Source organism: Centroberyx gerrardi, chromosome 9 (genome assembly GCF_048128805.1).
Source record: "Centroberyx gerrardi isolate f3 chromosome 9, fCenGer3.hap1.cur.20231027, whole genome shotgun sequence".
In the NCBI taxonomy this organism is placed as follows: Eukaryota; Metazoa; Chordata; class Actinopteri; order Beryciformes; family Berycidae; genus Centroberyx; species Centroberyx gerrardi.
The window spans coordinates 14,809,441-14,825,502 of record NC_136005.1 but is presented as its reverse complement, the minus strand read 5'-3'; the positions used below and the strand labels follow the sequence as shown (position 1 = coordinate 14,825,502).

The 16,062-nt window shown below is 41.8% G+C and overlaps 1 protein-coding gene and 1 long non-coding RNA gene across 3 annotated transcripts; one reads left to right on the top strand and one right to left on the bottom strand.

Annotated features, from left to right (window-relative positions):
- Positions 1 to 197: 197 nt before the first annotated feature.
- Positions 198 to 3,800, bottom strand: LOC139908909 (uncharacterized). Of its 2 annotated transcripts, XR_011784494.2 has the most exons (5): positions 3,614 to 3,800; positions 2,882 to 3,241; positions 2,717 to 2,767; positions 1,823 to 1,960; positions 198 to 856 (listed from the first exon to the last, which is right to left on the bottom strand). It is a non-coding gene; the product is annotated as an uncharacterized LOC139908909 (long non-coding RNA). The 2 variants fall into 2 exon arrangements; XR_011784495.2 differs by lacking the exon at positions 2,717 to 2,767 and having other exon boundaries at positions 3,614 to 3,793.
- A 3,015-nt stretch (positions 3,801 to 6,815) lies between these two features.
- fsd1 (fibronectin type III and SPRY domain containing 1) lies at positions 6,816 to 16,057 on the top strand. The gene is made up of 13 exons (XM_071895761.2): positions 6,816 to 6,933; positions 8,038 to 8,133; positions 8,293 to 8,424; positions 9,478 to 9,579; positions 9,869 to 9,891; positions 10,339 to 10,460; positions 11,184 to 11,393; positions 11,479 to 11,577; positions 12,020 to 12,167; positions 12,289 to 12,371; positions 13,711 to 13,962; positions 14,384 to 14,472; positions 14,575 to 16,057. The coding sequence occupies exons 1-13, from the start codon at positions 6,919 to 6,921 to the stop codon at positions 14,683 to 14,685; spliced, it is 1,482 nt and encodes a 493-aa protein (XP_071751862.2). The 5' UTR covers positions 6,816 to 6,918; the 3' UTR covers positions 14,686 to 16,057.
- The last annotated feature ends 5 nt before the right edge of the window (positions 16,058 to 16,062 follow it).

The window sequence follows — 16,062 nt, the reverse complement described above, 5'->3', positions numbered from 1 at the left end:
AACCATTTTATTTTTCCTGTTTGGACAGTTTTTTTGTTGTTGTTGTTGTTGTTTTTTGAATTTGTATCTATTGATTCCCCATGCTTTATTTATGCATAATCAAATTGTGATGTTATTACAGTATCCCTAGATAGAAAGAAAAAGAAAGAAAAAGAACTGTAGTAATCGTATAAAAAATTACAATTATATTTCAGGCTACAAATAGTACAGCAAAACTACAAACTATACATTCTACATGGTAACAATTAATATACAATTTAAGAGCAAGCACACCACTGATAAACAATTTCTACATTTCAGATTCCAGCAAAATTCAAGCATACACAAAATAACAAATTTGCCACATTTTACTATACTTCTATACAGTGGGTAGAATATTCAAATGTTATCAGGTGTTTAAAAGATGCAGTCAAACAGTTTTGTCCCCAGTTTTCGAACAGTACATGCCATCTAGTGGATCAAAATGGAGTAAAGCAACTTTCAAGACTGACAAGCCTATTGCCTAAGATACTGCTGTGTAGAGAAGAAACAGCATGTCCAGCACAAACATAGTCCCAGTCCTAAAAACAAACGAACAAAAAAACACTTTAAATTGAGTTTTCTTTTGAATGTGTCATATTATCTCAGTTTTCCCTGCAGCTGAGAGGCGTTGAGTTCAGTGACTGGTGAGATCCACACACTGTTTATGGTTTAGGGCTCCATTTGCCCTCCTGTCTCCTGGCAGGACTCGGGGTGCGAAGGGTTTTAGGAGGGGGATTGGTCTTCAGGTTGTCCAGCTGCATCCCAGGACGGGGCGAAGGCTGTTTGCTGACATCTCTCACTGGATGTGTGTTTGCATAGATAGGACACTCCATACCTAAATTGAAAAGTAGAAAAAAAATGAAACAGTAATTTGGTTAGCGACTAAAGCTCACAACGCTGCCTGTGGTGTGTGGATGATGGTCTCCTTGTCTTGTGGGCCTGCTGTCGAAATGAAGATCTTTGCACATCTTGACTTTAACCATACAAAAGCGAGCGCAGACAGTCTTTTGGCCTACATCGCATCTGCTCCCCCGCTGTGTTGTTAAACCACACACACCACTTGCTTTCTCAGTATGTATTCACAGGCCACGAGATGGGCAAGCGTACCTGCAAACCCATGAACACTGCTTCCTCCCTCTTTATCTTGCTGTCTCACACACACACACACGCACACACACCCACACACACAAAATCTGTTAGTCTTGCTTTGCCTCTTTCTGTTTTTCTATTTGATTCTAATCAGTCTCAGACTAACAGCTTTCTTTCAATGCAGATTTGAACTGGATGGGACTTTTAGACCATGACATTGTCTGTGAAATCAGCCAAATATGTTTTTTTGTCCCTTGCTTTCTTTCTCTCTGAACTAATTCATCACAGTTTTGCGCTTTTCTTTCAGCTAGATACCTTTCTTGTATGCAGAGTAGACCAGTGGTTCTAAACGTTGGGTCCGGGGACCACCAGGGGTCCTTGAGAGGGTTCCAGGGGGTCCCACAGCAAATTGATGAATTGTTAAACTTCATTATTATTTCATTTACAAGAAGCTAAAACTATTAGAGAGTGTTTACATAGTTTCACTGTTATCTCTCTACCTACAATACAGATAGTCATTGAATTCTGGACAAAATCATATCTAACAATAAAAATATTCTCAGATTTGGGTCAGAGAAGAAAGATCTCATCAAATGGGGGTCCGTGGCCCTAATGTGGACTAAATTATGGGTCCATGATATGAAAAAGGTAGAGAATCACTGGATTAGACTGACAGTGTCTAAACCTTCAAACTGAAAAGAAAGACTGGTACCTCTGCTCCTGCGTCTTCTCCTTCTCAGTGTGACACAGATGGCCACTTTTAGTGCAATCAGGATGAGACTTGACACCCCCAACACAAACCAAAACCTCCAGTCCTGAAGCAGACCTCCGTCTGTAGGAGGGACAGGTTCTGTGGAAGAGAGAAAATAGCTTTGTTTGTCTTGAAATGTGACTTCTAGTTATCAAGAACTGGTAACACTTTACAATGGTTTACTAACCTGTGTATTAACCTACGGAAAAGTATTGTATGCACACAGTTATACACAATAATACTGTGTTAGTACTGTGTTAGTACAGCCTGCTATTTACTACACAAAACTTTATCACAATTTAATTTCATTTTAGGTACATACACAGCATTAATGTGCACTTAAAATACTTCTCCACAAGTTATACATAGACTAACGCACATGAATAAGGCCATTGTAAAATAAAGTGTTGTTGGATAGTTTACTATGTAGTAATTTTAAACATGCACAGCAACATCGTCAGTGTTAATTGACCTCTGAGAGTGTAAGAATCAACGCTGTGCCGGTGTTTGTATAAGTCCACACACATCAGAGTTCATTTAACACTTCTACATAGTTTTGACCGCTTTCACAGCTCTGTGAGTGGACAAACAACTCTCCAATCAATACTTGGCAACTCCAAGTAACTGTCATTGAAATATCAAGAGATATCAACGCATATTAACACTGGAAAATTTGCTGTGTGTGCTTTGAGTTAGGATTTAAGAAGTTCTTTCAGATTGCATTGGGTCCTAAAAGTGCATGGTGTATGCTTGCACATGAGCACTGGGTATGCGTACACACACACACACACACTCTCTCTCTCACACACACACACACACACACACATATGCGCATACACACATACACAAACACACCTTGTGTAGCTGTCACTAAAGCATTGGTTGTACGCTGCATTTCGCTTTCCGCTGTTATGGACAAAAAAAAGTGCTTTATGAAGTATTCCTGTATTCATAGAAAGCCATAATATTTACAGTATTTATACAGTCATAATAGGCTTACAAGTTACAAGTAATACTTACGAATAACTACTACTTGTGTTCCATTGCTAAAAGCGTGTTTATACATGGGAATCTCTATTGTGACTTCGCAAAAGTACCATCCACTGTTATTGTATACAACGTTTGATAAAGTGAAATTGGAAGTAATTTCAGCATCTCCCCCTTGATCCTGCTTCACAGATTTGTTATAGACCTCAGTGGACAGTTTGTGAGAGCAGATTTCTGAGGATCCATTTGGGTTAAAACACCAGTTCACCCTAACTTTAGACCCTGCCTTAAAACTGCAGCCCAGAGTCAGAGAGGAACCAAGAGGAACTTCCACTCTCCCTGATGGTTCATCCAGAATCAGCAGATGTGGAGCTGACATCGGCATGGCCGTTACTGTCGTTGTAGAAAGAAAGAAAGAAAGAAAGAAAGAAAGAGAGGCAGAGATGAAGCCGGAGGCGTAGGTGAATTCAAATGCTTGACAGACATATTACATAGCAACAATCAAAACATTACTATAAAAGATAAATTGAATTTCACACTTTGTTTATTTTGCAGTATCTATTCAGCAGTAACTACATAGAAACAAATGCTTTTCTTTCCAAAATAGCTCCATATACATTTCCTCTGCTTTCCGCCTGGCTCAGTTGACATTTCAGTCTGTTCATTCATTCACTTTATCTAACAACATCATATAAAATCTGTATGGCTTTACAGCCAGTGCAGCGCTTTCTTTTGTTCAGCTCAATATCGAGGTAAGCGTCCTACCTGTCAGCAGCACCAGAGTTGAGAGTTTCAGCCACATTTCCATTCTACCGTGTCAGAGGTGGTCGCACGCTTATACTCATTCTGTCTCTGCTGCCTCCCTGCCTCTCTGAAGATGTGACAGAGTTAGAGGAAAAACTGTGTGGGGGTGGGAGGAGGGGTTTACCATGTACTGTGAGAAAAAGCACAGAGTCAGGTCGACCGAGGGGACTATGGTGGAGTTTGCAAAAACAACTGAAGATGGAAATTAATATGCTCTAAAAAAAAAACAAAAAAAAAACAAAGAACCTCCCTGCCCGCCTGCCTGCCTGCCTGCACACACACACACACACAGAAATGATTCATACATTTCTGTACAGTATGTGCTACATAAGGAGGTCAGAGCACAACCCAAAGTCGATTGCTAAATGCTTTACCTGCTTTACCTGTATAAGAATTAGTTTCTAAACATGTGCTGCACATGTTTGTTGTTGTAGACACTTTATGTACACTACCAGTCAAAAGTTTGGATTGAATGTACTATGTTTTTCATTCTCTTAAAGCTGTTTCGATCTGAAGTCTTATGCTTAAAAATGCTTGAAATTTGTTTCTTAGACAAATATAAATAGTGAAGTTGATCCTATGTATGAATTTCTTTCCAAAGCCTTTGCCTTTCCATCAAGGCAAAGGGCGGCTCCTTTAAAGAATCTAAAATATAAGATAGTTTTGATTTGTTTGACACTTTTTTGGTCACTGCATAATTCCCATTTGTGTTATTTCATAGTTCTGATGTCTTTACTATTATTCTAAAATGTGAAAAATAGTAAGAAATTAAGAAAAATGTGTGTATCCAAAGTTTTGACTGGTGCTGTATTTTGATGGCAGACAGTAGCAGTGATCCCCTGTGTGTGGGCATGGTGAAGTGAGTGTGGTCAAATAGAAAATGTGGCACACAAGCACAATATAGGGGTTTCCGAGCCCTCTGTGGGTTTTGGTGCAAGGGTGCTAAAACACATTTCACCTTGCTCCCACAGCGCTCTACTAGAATGTGAGTTTGGCTTCCTGTGACAAAACACAACTAAGTCTAAACAGGCATATGAACCTTCTCATTACAATCTCCGACCACAATCTTCTAGAAAATTGCTTTAAAGAAAACGAAAGCAATAAAAGGAATTGTTGCAAGTCTTGTCATGGAAGAGAACCGCAATGCTTACAGAAATGCTGTGAAAACACAAATGCCTACAACTTCCCGTTTTGAGTTCATGACATTTTACAGTATAGCTGTTTGAATCAAAACACTGAATCTAGACTCACACCTGCATTCATACTCTAAGTAAAAGGATGCAACATGGTAGTAAGTGAGAAGAGCATTCTGCATCTTGTCAACTCATGAAAATGAACCAAATGAAAAGAGGTTACAAAGAAAAACAAGGTATAAGCAGGGGTTGTGTAACTTCTGAAACCTCAACCAAGATTAGGACCTTGTTCATTCTACTGAGACCGGAAGTAGGTCCTGCCAACCTGTTGGTGAAGAAAAGTGTAGCCTCAATTTGGTTTTGTGACAGAGGTTTGCACAGAAGGAGGTTTGGCAAACATCTACATTTTTTTTTTATTAAAACTGAAGATACCATAGTTTTCCTTTCTTACACTACTGGTGAAATAAAATGTAGGCCTACAGAAATTGAGCCAATGGCCCCTACAAAAATGTGGTCTTATGCTGCCTTCAAATGCTCAAGAGTCTTGAGTTCAGTTGTATCTGTAACTTGTTGCACATTCAAGTGCTTTTGGTCGGAAGAACAATTTGGACCCTGCAGCAAACTTAGCTTTTTGGTGGCTGTTGTTTTATTTTAGAAATCATAAGCGACACAGAGCTTCTTTGTGCTGCAGCAACAGAATAAAGGCATCCATGTAATTGTGTGTTTTAATTAATCTAATTTAAACAACAATTACAAGTAATAATCTAATCTAATTTGCCAGTTGCCATTAGCATACATACAACATTTTCTTATACATCTTTTGTCATAGCCTAATATGAATAAACTCTAAATTCTATTTGCAGTGGTTACATATAATTGTAAATCAATAACATATAATAATACATACATACATACTTTTTTTTTTTTTACTATCAATAGACCAGAATAGAGTTGCTGTCATGACATTTTGATCCTACCTATGTTAACCAGTTGCTCCACCCTCCCAAATAAGTGAAGCCATGCTAACAGAAATGGCACAGGATGAAGTTATCATATGTCTAATCAAATTCATCATTCTTAATCTTTATATAGATATATATATATATAGATATATAGCTAACAACTATGGTGCTGCACAAAGCCAGTACAGGATGTTCTGCACTTTCAAAAGAAAGGTGTTGGGTCAGAAATAGATCCTGCCATCTCACTCACAGCTAGCAAACTAGGAGACAGTGTATGCGGTTAAAGGGGGACACTCGGGTCATGCACTAATGCATGAGCAATTTTCTTTGTGGCTTCAAAACTGATCAAAATTCACCTTAACAAGTAAAGAAATCCATAATAGTGGAAACCTCTAAAGCAAATAGTCAATGTTAGCCTCAGATGTAATTGGAGCCAATCATGTTACACCCTTTAGTCTGACAGGGGATTGTCTGTTGTTGACATGGCTTCCATGGTCTCTCTGCCCCCAAAATGTCACATTTCGGGAATTTGGCAATTTTTATAGATATTCCCAAGTTGTTTATATGAGCCCATTGCCAGCGTGTGTAGATATTTAAGCCCGGGGGGGGGGGGGAGATGGTTTTCATAATAGTGTAACAGTGTTGTTGTTTTTATTCACAATTATACTCCAAACATTTCTCTCTAGCCTGGGATACGTTACAATGTACTTATTCCTTCCAATCTGACACACTATGACCTCCAGATTTAGTGAAACTTTTTGATATAAAAACATGTTATTTGTTATTTTTGTACTCAAAGGCCTTCTATTTTATATTACTGTTCAGGATAATGTAATAAACTACATTTACAAAACAAAAGAAAATATCTACTTTCCCAGTTGTAGGCTAATTACCACTTTGATGGGTCATTCGAGTGCTCCAACACGTAATTGCAATACTTCCGACGGCACCTGAAGGCACCATTACACACACAGAAACATCAACACCCACAATCCTCCTCTGCCGCATGCGTACAGCGCACTACGGCCCAAGGCGTTGGTGTACGAAGATGCATTGCACTCCAGCAGCATCAGTACCAGCTCAGTGGTGCAAATAAGCCAAAACCGGGCGACGGAGGAAAATAGCGACTGTGTTTCCAGTTTGTGCGGCGCTGGAGCTTCGGAGCGGCGGGATGGGAGACCAGAAGGTGAGCCCGGGCCGGGGGAACAGGTGTCTCTGATGGGGACCGCCGTCTCGGGGCGTAGCTATACAAAGAAAGGAGGGGAGTAGTAGCGGAATAGTACGGGACTTTGTGGATGCCGTGGACACTTGCCTTTCAAAGTCGTTTCATATCAAAGTCGTTTGTCCTGTTAGCGGTGAGGTAATGAATTAAATAATGGCGCGAAGTCTTGAAAAGTCCTCGTCTTCGAGTGTAAGGAACCTGCCATTTTGACGGTTGTCCAGGTTACAACAGCGATAAAAACTGCGCCCGGCCTCGACTGATCCCAATTAAGATTGGTCCGGATTGGAAACGGGCTAGCTGGTCTCTACAGTAGGGTTTTATTTTAAAGGGATAGTCAGTCTATCTAATGCAGGCTTTCGATGAGGCAGACTTGGCTATCGGGATCGGGGATGGACCGGTTATCACCGACGGGGGCCTTGGCGCAGCTTCTCTCGCTTCAAGGAGCATTACAACCCCTCTGTATGAACTAGTGGGCTTCCACTGTGGGATAGTCAGGCCAAAACATGTCGGGACTGGCGTCGTATCAGAGGTTTGATTCGTGTAATAAGCGACTTGGTGTGTCATGGTCTTTGTGGACGGGTCTCCATGGTGGTGGAGCCGCATTATTAAATTATACATGCGCATCCTTCCGCCCATGAAGTGTCCTCCCTCCCTGCACTCAGAGGGCCGGTTGAACCAACTCAGAGATGCAGTAGATCAGTTTGCTTCCTCGCAGACAACCATCCAGTCTAAAGACAAATGTTCAGCCATGTGCCATGGAGGGCTGAGAGTCTGCAACCAAACACAACACCAGCTGATTCCACTGATTAGTTCCTCCTCTCTGGTTGAATGTGTGTTAATCAATGAACTCATCTGATGTGATCTTTGGTTTGAATGAAATCCGGCATACTCTGACCTCTGCATGACACATGGTTTGAGGTCACTGATGTAGAATATTATACTGTTTACTCTTTGCTTATTCTGTATAGAAGTGTCAGGTGTTGTCTTAATCTACTCAAGTGTAGCAAAAGCAGGATAAAAGAAGTAAGATGTTGTGTGTTTGTGTGTGTGTGTGTGTGTGTGTTCCAGGAATCTCTGCGTAAAATCACCAACACGCTGGCCTTGAAGAATGACGAGATCACAAACTTCATCTGCAGTCTCAAACAGAGCCTCGACAACTTGGAGGTACATGTGCACACGTGGCTGAAATGTAATCTTGTTAGGTTTATTCCAGTCAGCAAATGAGATGAGCTTCATTTCCCCCTCTGTGGGTGTATTCATCTAACCCGTCTAACTGTGTTGGGGGTGTTTACTGTGTTAACTCAGTTTTGTGTTTGACGCCAGGTGAACTCGAGCCGAGTCCAGGAGGACCTGGAGTCCGAGTTCAGTTCCCTCCACTCTGTGCTGGATGAGCTGAAGGAAAGCATGATGACGCGCATCAAACAGGAGAGGGCCAGCCGCACATATGAGCTGCAGGTAGCTGCTGTTGCTTCAGCGTCTCTTTTAACCCGCAAAATGACAGCAAATGTATTTTAGCTTGAACAACTGTAATCGTTAAAGATAGGATTTTTACATTCATCCAGTCAAGATTTTTGTCACGTTTCATCATATTTTCTCTAATTTCTAACCTTTAAACCTCAACTATTCCAGCTGTTGTGGGTATTTTAAGTCGATAGGCAAGTCGGAGTGACATTGACATGTTATCAGTATATAATATGGAATGTAGGGGTGTTTCAGGTCAAAATGTCATTGTGACAGTATCTTTATCGCTGAATGAATGATGCATTTTTGTTGCAATAACCACAAAATGTCATGCTTCATATTTCTGCAAGACGCATTACTCGTCGTGCCCACTGTGTTTATGTGTACTTGGTATTTTGCCAATATGGCAATTATATAAGTGAAGAGATTGGTTCAAAAATGTGATATCCACCATTTGGAGGAAGAAAGTATTTACTCTCACTAAATGATTGACGGCTGACAAAATGATGCGTTTTTATAGACTAGGTCCTCTGTATTTCAGAGATCTTCATTATGAACTTCATGTAATGATTTTTTTTCTTCTCAAAATGGATATGTAGTGTTTGGAAATTAACTCTTAATATATTCCTGGCATCAAATAGGCTTACAACTCAGAATTGAGTGTTGTTTTCAGTTGTGTCGCCATTGCTTTTAAAGTTATGTCACCAAATAGTTGATTTCAAGGTGATTTGTGTTACTTGTTTTTACAGCAATCAGCTCCCAATCAGCTGTACTGAAATACAGTATTATTTTAGTACTGTTCAGGTCAAATACCAGTGACCTCTATTTTATTCTCAAGGTACTCCATTCCACCTATCTTTGTTTATGACTGTCTTGCTCTTTGGTACATGCATCGAAGCCTCAGGACCAAGCCATGACTCTCAAATGATGCAGCAAGCTCCGCAGCCGCCACAGAGAACATAATAGTCCCATTATGCTACAGGCGAATACGTAAGACGTTCCAGATCGACTCTTTTTGACTCTTACTCATCCTGGTATTTTCCTCAGAGTCAGCTGAGCGCCTGCTCCAAAGCCCTGGAGAGCTCAGAGGAGCTGATGGAGCTCGCCAACCAGACGCTCTGCTCCTCCGAGACGGACGGTTTCACACAGGTAACCGGCCGGCTCGTAACGCTGCTGCAGCGTTCCCCCTGCTCGCTGTTTTGTAACCGAAGTTTTGATGAACGCCGGTGGATTCCAGTGTCCATATATATGATTTTAATTGTTCCTTCTTGTGGTGTCTTACTACCAGCACAATTATTTTAACACAAACACCAGCGGCTTTGCGTTGTAAGTGTTTAATTACAACATGATGGAGCCACAACTCAGTTTTCTCTTCGCTCCGTATCTCTTCTCTCCTCCTTTCTCCTTTTTCCTTTCCCCCTCTGCTTCTCCTCTCCAGGCGGCCAAAGACATTAAGGATAGGTATAGTACTCGGCTATCCATTGCTTCTCTTTTTTTTTTTTCCCTGTAGCATCCTTTTAACCATCTCATAATGTAGCGTGCATGCTTTCAAACAAGTAGTCACCGCACCCGTTTCTTAAACAAAAAGCACAATGGAAAGTTTTCCACTCGAGCCTTTTGTCTTTGTGTTTCCCACTGTCTTCTCAAGTCTGTACCATCCTGTGTCAACCCTTCCCTGTTTGTATGCCGTTCCCTCTCTAGCTCAGCTTTTACGTGTTGATCAGGGTGGCGTGTTGAGTGGTAGTAACATAAGTGTACTTAGTGGACTCTAGTGGCCTGTAGCTAGTGAACAGTATTAGAAGTACCAACTGCTGCCTTCACAGTTCTGCCTCTGATTCAGTTGAATAATGGATCATGCTCGTTTCCACCCTGTGTGTTTGTGTTTTTGTGTGTCTCTTTTGTTTGCAGCGTGACAATGGCTCCAGCCTTCCGCCTCTCCCTGAAGGCCAAAGCCAGTGACAACATGAGTCACTTGATGGTGGATTTCAGCCAGGAGAGAGAGATGCTGCAGGGCATCAAGTTTCTCCCAGGTCTGGTTCACTTTCGAAATAAAGAAACAGAGCTAGAAAGGGAGAGTTGCAGGCTGTGACTGTGTTGCAGTACTTGCAACCAGCGTCCAAAATGAACACTCGCCAAATGCCAGTAAATATTGTCTTTGGTGGATAAATCGGTAAATGTCACCCGCCACACTGGCCGCTAACTTTGTGAGGCAATAACATTTGAATGCCTTGGTTTGTACAGCCATTGCCCGTTCTCAAACTTTGGGTTTGGGTTAAACACTCTGATTGTCAGTAAATCAAATCAGAGCAAAACCGTGGCTCTGTATCAAACAGGCTGCTGATTGGCTACGTGTTTCACTGAAACACCAAACTCCTAACTAGCAAATGTTAGTGGAAAATTAACATTATTCCCACGTGGTGAATCGCTTCATGATGAAATATAAACTTTGTGTGAGTGAGTGAGCAACTTTTAAATTAAAACAATCTGCTCCCGTCTCTTGATTGAATATTTCACTCAGTACCTGATTTAATAAGGAGCTAGTATTGAAAATGGGTAGGGTGACATATTTCTATGAAGAATGTACTGTATATTCATTATTTTGGCTGCTAAAAGAAATTTCTTGGCAGGTAATTTTGTTTTTTACTTTACCAGGCCTTGGTAGTTGAGCCAAAAAGTTGATTTTGGCTCTGCTTGCAGCAGACAGAAGTGCTGCGGCAGAAGCTGAGAAACCATCTCCCCTCTCTTTCCTCCAGTGCCAGCCACTCCAGAGATCCAACTTTCGGAGTGCCAGGTGTGTGACAATACAATCTCTGTACTTTGGACCTTACCGGAGCTTGACAGCAAGATAGACCACTACATACTGGAGCATCGACGCACAAACCATGAGGGTCCGCCGCGCATCAGGGAGGACTATCCCTGGATGGTGGTGGAGGGGATACGAGAAATGGAGCACACACTCACAGGTAGGAAGAGAACTGTCAGGGGAGATTTGGCAGTTGATGCAAAACTATGATGAAGCTGAATTAACTTTTGTGTCTTTATTATCAGGCCTGCGCTTTGACACCCGGTACATGACGTTCAGAGTGAGGGCGTGTAACAAGGCCGTGGCAGGAGAGTTTTCTGAGCCTGTTACACTAGAAACACATGGTGAGAATACTGTGGAATAACGGCTGAACCATTCATAGGGGAAATAATTACTGAGGATGTTTACTAGCAGGATTATCAGGCTGTAATAGTACAGTAGGAACAACAATGCATGAAAGTCTTTTGAGTTCCTTGTTCATAAGTATGTGACTTTATTGTGAACGTTGCTGTCGGGTGAAAACCTTGTATCTCCAAAATATCAATTTTTCAGGAACTATGAAAAACAGGCTTGTTTTTAGATTGACCTCAATGCATTTTTATCCAGTGGGATCTGAAAAGGTTTCAAAAGAACACAGAATTTTCTCAACCCATAGAAGAGCATGTAATCGTTCAAATTCAAGTTAACCTGACTAACGTTGGAGTTATGTGGTTTTCACATTAACAGCCATATATTTCTCAGTTTTCAGTATGTTAATCTAAAGCCTGTCTCCTCTTCTGCCTGCAGCCTTCCTGTTCAAACTGGACTCTGGTTCATCCCACCAGAACCTGAAGGTGGAGGACCTGAGTGTGGAGTGGGACAGCAGTGGAGGGAAGATACAGGACATCCGCAAGGAGAAGAACAGAACCAACTCCCCTCTGCACTCCCCGGCCAGGTCTGTATGAGTGTAAACTGGGGTGTCTTTGTAACACTTTATAAGGCCTGTGGTCTTTAATAATATGGATCTTTGTACAGTCAGACATTGTCTACCATCTATGTATCTCATCTGTTACCAGGTCAGCCCTGATGTCGCCTAAGAGAGCGCCGACTGCCCGGATCGGCAGAGACCGGTTTACAGCCGAGTCCTACACAGTGTTGGGTGAGCATACACACTGTTACACACTGTTACCAAAAACAGTCTACCTTAATACACACAGTGCAGATTGGAGTTTTAGTTATATAAACATTTCTCGAAAACAGAGCTGCTCTGGAGATTGGTTGAGTTAAAGACCTCAACAGGTAGAGCCAAAGAAACTGTTTTTGTGGCAAAGTAGCTTTAGGGGTAAGAGAGGAGGAAGCTAATATTACAAAACCCAGCACTCTTGCTACTAACTGAAAAAAATCCAGTCTAGTAATACTTAGTTATCTAGTTAGCATAACTGACCTTCCAACTTTAAACTAGCCATGCTAGCCTGTAGCTATCTAGGTAAGCTAGTTAGCTAGCCTGCTCATCTTCCAAGATCATGAATGCCATGGCTAACACTGTGGTTCTTTGGCTTCACCTATTCATGTATAATTCAACCAATAAGATTATAGGAAGCCAGAGTTGACGTCATCCCCACCCAGCTCTGGTTCACTCCTGTCTATATTCAATACATTGCAGATTATATGATAAACCAACTAATAAACTATACGGTTCCCATTCTGAAATATGACTAAAGTGATATTTGTTCCTCGGCCTGATTTCAGTGGAATTCAGTCGATAGAACTTATGATTAAATGTATTTACATTTACCACACTAGACTACCCAGCAGCCTTTCGATAAGAACAAGGCATAACATTCTAGTTTGGAATGTCCCAAATACGTAGCGGAGAACTTTCCATGCAAATCTAACATGTCAATGACAATCGCTCATTTGAAATCCTTTGGCGATAAAGCAAAACAAGACATCACTCAGCTTGCTAGTAACCCTACCAGCTAACGTTGCACCATGGAACTTTTATAGCTAGCGATAGTCATGGTCTTTAGCTAGTGTATATTGTCACCCACCAGAACAAAGGTGCAATAATTTTGGTACGCTGCTTATGGTGAAACGAGGGAAATGTAGTACCGTAACTGCACTTAGTAGTACACAGTCTTGTACCTAAGCCTTTTCCCTACAAAAATGTGTGCGTCTTGTAATTGCTTATGTACCTGTAGGTGCCAGAAGACAATTTTCAACACAATCGATTGCTGTGTTTAGTTGATGTAAGACGTGAGATGTGTTCCCGCCATGTCTATGGAAAATTGTGCTAGCCACCTAGTGCCAGTGGGGCAGTCTTGGTTAACTTACACTTCAACTCCGTATGTCTGCCTCAAATAAATGTTTATGTAGCTAAAACTCCAATCTGCACACTGACATGTATCTCAAACATTTCAAGAAACGGTGCAATATTGTAACTCCAGACACGTACATATATATTTGAGGAAAATGTGTTCTCCCTTGCAAAACCCCAGCTGACACCATGATCGACGCCGGCCAGCAGTACTGGGAGGTGCGGTTTGACAAGGAGAGCAAGGCCTTCGCCGTGGGCGTAGCCCTGCGCAGCCTGGGTCGATTTGACCAGCTGGGGAAAAGCAGCGCTTCCTGGTGCATCCATCTGAACAACTGGCTACAGCAGAGCCTCACAGCCAAGCACAACAACAAGGCTCGAACCCTGGACTGCCCAATCCCAGACCGTATAGGAATCTACTGCAACTATGAGGAGGGTAAGATGGATAGAGTCAGTGCTTGAATGATCACAGATCAGCAGTTTTGGTCCATTGAAAAGCTTTGTAATGTTTGAATTGGGGCTGAAATCATCAGTATTTCTCAAAAGTTGCACACACATCCAATTTTCTGGGTACTTTTTCTGGGCAAAGACAAAACTGCAGATATTCAAAAGTGTTCCTGTGAACAGTATTACTTGACAAAAATGTATTACAGATGATCAAGCAATGTTTCGACTTGAGTAGGTTTTTGTCAGGGGACAGTTAAGGTCAAAATGTTGTTTGTTTGTTTGTCTTTAATAAGTCTTTGTGGAGCAGTAATGATGTGGTTAAGCCTACTTTTGAATATTTTTGTTCTGTTTTGTTTTATTCTCAGAATATACAGTAAATATGTATGATTCGCCTCCTTATTTCCCTCCAGGCACACTGTCCTTCTACAACGCCAAAACCAAGCTGCTGATGCACACCTTCAGAGCCAAGTTCCAGCAGCCAATCATACCAGCCTTCATGGTGAGAAATTATTCTAAATGTTTTCAAATAACTTCTATGTTATCTAAAGGAATGCCCTGTTATGTTATGTTATGTTTACTGATAATCTGCTGCCCCCTGCAGGTGTGGAACGGTAGTTTCTCTGTTCAGACGGGCCTGCAGGTTCCCAGTGTGGTAAACAGCGGCCAGAGGAAGAACAGTGGCACCAGCAGCTCCAACGCCAGCCTCACTTAGTCCCATCCACCCAGCCAGCTGGACGCCTGCCCAGCTCTGCCCAGCCACAGTCACCTGCTGCAGAACATTACCTCTCTGCCCTGGCTGCGGCCAAAGCCATATCATGGAAGAGTTAAATCACTGGAATATGATGGCTTAGGCTGTACCAAATGCAATGTCTGTGTTGCATGACGGGAAAAACGGTTTGGGGAATGAGTGAGTCATCTGACCCCTCAGTGACAGAATTCTTCAGTTTTATGACTCTTGGCTGTTGTGATGCTTGGGACACATTAAGTGTAGTCTTACTTGTTTTCCGCTCTCTACACATTCGGTTAGCTCTGTCCCACTGCTACTAGAGCAATGATTTAGCGCTGGCCGCTGCCCTCCCATTCCATCACCAAAACTGTTACCATACCGTCATGCAGCCAGCTGCAGGTGTAGGGTCACGCCCTGCCTCGTCTAACTCTGCTCTCTCCCTGTGCCTTCCTAATCTCATATCCAAACTGCAAGGCCAAATCGGGTGATCCATAGCAACATGCTCATATTTCAGTGCAGGAGATGGTCTCCCCATTTCAACTTAAAACAATGTATTGTGTCAGTGTCCATATAACTTGGTTGTAATGTAGCTCAGTAGAAATAATCATCACATACTGAATCTTATGCCTCTAACTTTTTTTATATAGTACAAAGTCAACCCACTCAAACCTATGTAACCCAAATAACAACCTGCTTGTAGATGATGCTACTGTATAAAATGTAGTTCATTGCTGAATCAGGAATATATTAAACTCTACTTTGCCAGCAACTAGTGGATCGTGAAGTTAGAAGTTAAGAGATGAAATGTAACACATATTGGAGGTGTGGTATTGCTTTACTTGCCAAGGATCCATGTAGAATAACAGTATGCGCTGCAGTTCACTTTGTAGTCCGGTCCCATATTACTGCGTGCAGCAGCCTCCCACTGAGGCTCTGTTAGTTTTTTAAATCAGAGTCGGTGTTGACTGTTGGTTTTCATCAACAGAGCTGCTTGTATTAGGAGTTACAGAGTTGGACGTTTATTCAAGGCTTTGGAAACGACTGTCTGTACTGTACACATTCTATTCACCCTAGATCCGACTGTACTCTATTGCCTGTATGTATGTGTGTGTGTCCACCTAACGTCAGCGTTTTATTTCCTGAAGAGAGAAGCCATTATGAACAGTGGACTAGCCTGATGCTGTCTGTAGTCCTAATATAACAAAATAGCTAGCCAGTAGCTTCAGCCCACAAGCTGTATTTTGAGAGTTGTTAACCAGGTTTGGGGTCTACCTGGGTGAGAAGTGATTCTCTGGAAAGTGTTTACCGATGTTATAAACTCCCTACTTGTGCCCCGCCTGATCTCTGTATGGTACAGTCTTG

Coding starts and splice junctions, on each gene's coding strand:
- fsd1 (XM_071895761.2), top strand. Junction 13,963..14,383: donor CTACTGCAACTATGAGGAGG/GTAAGATGGATA, acceptor ATTTCCCTCCAG/GCACACTGTCCTTCTACAAC. Junction 14,473..14,574: donor CAATCATACCAGCCTTCATG/GTGAGAAATTAT, acceptor TGCCCCCTGCAG/GTGTGGAACGGTAGTTTCTC.